The following is a 3037-nucleotide window of genomic DNA, read 5'->3' on the forward strand; positions in this document are numbered from 1 at the left end:
GGGGGGGGGGGGGTAGCAAGACTCAAAAGAAGTGGTGGACGTTAATACCACATGCATATGGTGGTCAGTGTGGAAGGAAAGGAATGAGAGATGTTTTGAAGATAGATCTAATTTCATTCACAAAGTAAAATGGAATTGTTTGGTATCTTTACTTTTTGGTGTAAAAGATGTAGATCAAATTATAGAATTAATAGGGAGCTTGTAATTTTGGTTAGGGCTGTAAATTTTTTGAAGGTGGCCAGCATGTCCTTAATGCTGAAGAATACAACTTCACCAATGTTCAAAAGAAAAAAACATAAAGATGTACAGACATGCAGTATAAGTTAGCAATTTAACCATCAAAGAGAAAACTTGGGATGACTTGGATCAAACGTTACAGAAAAGAACAGGTTCAAAAAACAAGAACAAAAATGAAGGTCCAGGAGAAATAGACATCCTTCGAGCTCTCAATGAGAAGATAACTGGATTTCCACATTAATCATAACATCAACTATTAGATACCTTTCCTTTCGTTCCAGCTACATGGATAATCTTAAGGTCAGCTATCTTTTCTTCCAAGCCCAAAATCTGCAACAAAAATACAACACCTTATTAGGCCTGCCTTTTTTCAAAATATATTTAAGGACCAGCATTCTTGTAATTTGAAAGATATGAAGTTCCAAACTAATAACTGCTAGCAGATAACCATTGCTACATAGATACAGGTAACTTCACCCACCACCGCTTAAGCAGCTGGGAAGAAATCAACTTGTGTTTTTGTCTCTGCTCCAATCAAACTCTGGTTCTCTTTCTTGTTTCTTTTTCTTTTTCTTTTTCTTTTTCTTTTTCTTTTTGATAAGTGAAGTAGTTAGTCTCCCATGATTTTGACCCATTTCATTAATACCAGCAAGATGCACTTTGATGCAAGTATAAAGGAGTAACAGTCTCAGCTAGAAATGGCACTACCTTAATGTACCTTAACATTCTGTCCAATTTCTGGTTTGGACCACTAATGGCTGATGTGCCATTTCTTTTTTTCTGAGTAATGAGAGTCGAAAGAGCTTCCATGGCAGATTCATATGCAGATGGAAGCTGGAACTCTTGAGAGATATCTTGACTATTTCGACTGAACTTTCCCACAATTTGAGACGACATATTCCTATATCTGAGTCCTTCAGGGACATAAGCCAAAATATTAGCATGGGAATTCAAGTCAAAGTGTACTCCAGTACGGTGAAAAGGACGATATTTATTAACTAATATCGCAGTTATTAAGAAAAAAAAGAACTTGTTCACACTTCCAACTAACTATCAAGAAAGGATTATCTAATTTGTCAGCTGGACCTTCAAAGTTTTCGCACTCACTAATTTATTCTTTTAGAAGCAAATCATATAGAATACACCACAAGGCAAGAATTCACATAGCCACCCCAAGTCCAAATTATAATGACCCACATGGCACATACAACTAGTCGATTATGACGAAACGCCTCCAAATTGAGATAAAACCAATATATAATTGACCTCAACTAGTTCAATAGTACTTGTAACGCTAGCTAAATGTAAAAGGGTAATGAACAACAAATGTCAAATAAGAATTCAAAGCAACGAAAAACTTGCCAACTAACTCTGAAGAGAGAATTACTATTTGTTTCAACAACTAGTCTTCAAAGTCTATCACACCCACTAACTAATTCATTTAGAAGCAAATATATAGAGTAAAATACAGAGCAAGATACCCCAGCTCACCGTAGCCAGCCACAAGTCTAAATAAAGGTGAAGCCTTTATTATGAAATGATTCCAAATTGAGCAGAATCAATACATAATCGACCTCAACTAGTCCAATAATATTTGTAACGCTATTTGAATGTAAAAGGGTAATGAAAAACAAATGTCAAATGAGAATTCGAAGCAAACAAGAACTTGCCAACACACTCTCAAGAAAGAATTACTATATCATTTCAACTACTACACCTTCAAAGTTTAACAGATCACTAACTAATTCTTTTTCTTTATAAAACGTGGTGTTTGGACCAACTAGCATGCACTTCGGCTATTTCTACGGGATGTCTGCTACAGTGCTACCTCCCACAAATAACAATGTTGCTACCGGCTAGCTCTGTCCACCAAAACTAGAACATATGGAAAGAAACCACCTAGTGTTTTGTCTTCACTGGGATTTAAACCAAAGACCTCATAGTGCTCAACCCACTTCATTGAGTACTAGGCCATTCCGTGCCACCCACTAACTAATTCTTTTCAAAGCAAAAATACATAGGAGTACAAAGCAGCGCAAGATACACCAGCTCACCATAGCCACTCACAAGTCTAAGCAAAGGTGAAGCCTTTATGATTTAAAAAAAAGTCCAAAATGAGCAGAATCAATATATAACCAACCTCAACTAGTTTACTAATTGCTTTAACACTAGTTAAAATGTAAAAGGGTACTGAAGGGGGCTAAGAAAAATTGTACCTTTTAGTTTTTTCACCCCATCAACGTGTGAACAAGAAGGTGAGCTTAGAGCCATCCATGTAAATCCACTGAGGAAATGGTCTCTTCTAACACAAATATCAGAATGACCCATAATTTCTTGACACAAATAAAGATTGTTGCTCAACAATACCTGGACCATGGATCTTTAAAGGGTTAATTTAATTTTGGGAGTGATTAAGATTCTCAGTTCTTGAACCCCATAATCTTTTTCTCTTTCAGTAATGGCCTATGGTCGTGTAGATGACCAACGAGAAGATGAGAATAGTACCAATTCAGTTTTAATTTGGGATTTTCTTTTAAACGAAAAGAGTTTAAAATATCTTAAAGGAATAAAAAATGTTCTTCGGTCTAAAAGTTTTTTTATCATCAATATTTCGGTCTAAAAATATTTTTAGTTTGGTCAAAAAATACTTCTAATGTTGCTAATGGATCAAAAATGTACTTTTTCAAAGAAATATTTTATTTCTTTTCTTTTATAATACTTTTTTAAAAATTTCTTTTAAAAAACTTAGATCCTCATTAAAATATTTATTTTTTAAAATTGTATTCCTATTTTTTTAAAA

General features: G+C 34.6%; 1 protein-coding gene across 7 annotated transcripts in view; it reads right to left on the reverse strand.

Moving 5' to 3' along the window:
• Window positions 1–2776, reverse strand: part of LOC107018081 (folylpolyglutamate synthase) — a 20528-nt gene extending 17752 nt beyond the window's left edge. For 2 of the 7 annotated variants that reach the window (XM_027916472.1, XM_027916473.1), the window contains exons 1-3: window positions 2454–2776; window positions 946–1151; window positions 502–567 (exon numbers count right to left, since the gene is read on the reverse strand). In XM_027916472.1, the coding sequence (XP_027772273.1) occupies window positions 502–567; window positions 946–1151; window positions 2454–2613 (432 nt within the window). In that variant the 5' untranslated portion in view covers window positions 2614–2776. Of the gene's footprint in view, window positions 1–501; window positions 568–718; window positions 884–945; window positions 1152–2453 lie in introns of those variants that run through there. The other 5 variants (XM_027916475.1, XM_015218449.2, XM_015218450.2 and 2 more) reach the window with 5 other exon arrangements.
• Window positions 2777–3037: the final 261 nt, after the last annotated feature.

This window comes from Solanum pennellii, chromosome 4 (assembly GCF_001406875.1).
Source record: "Solanum pennellii chromosome 4, SPENNV200".
NCBI lineage: Eukaryota > Viridiplantae > Streptophyta > Magnoliopsida > Solanales > Solanaceae > Solanum > Solanum pennellii.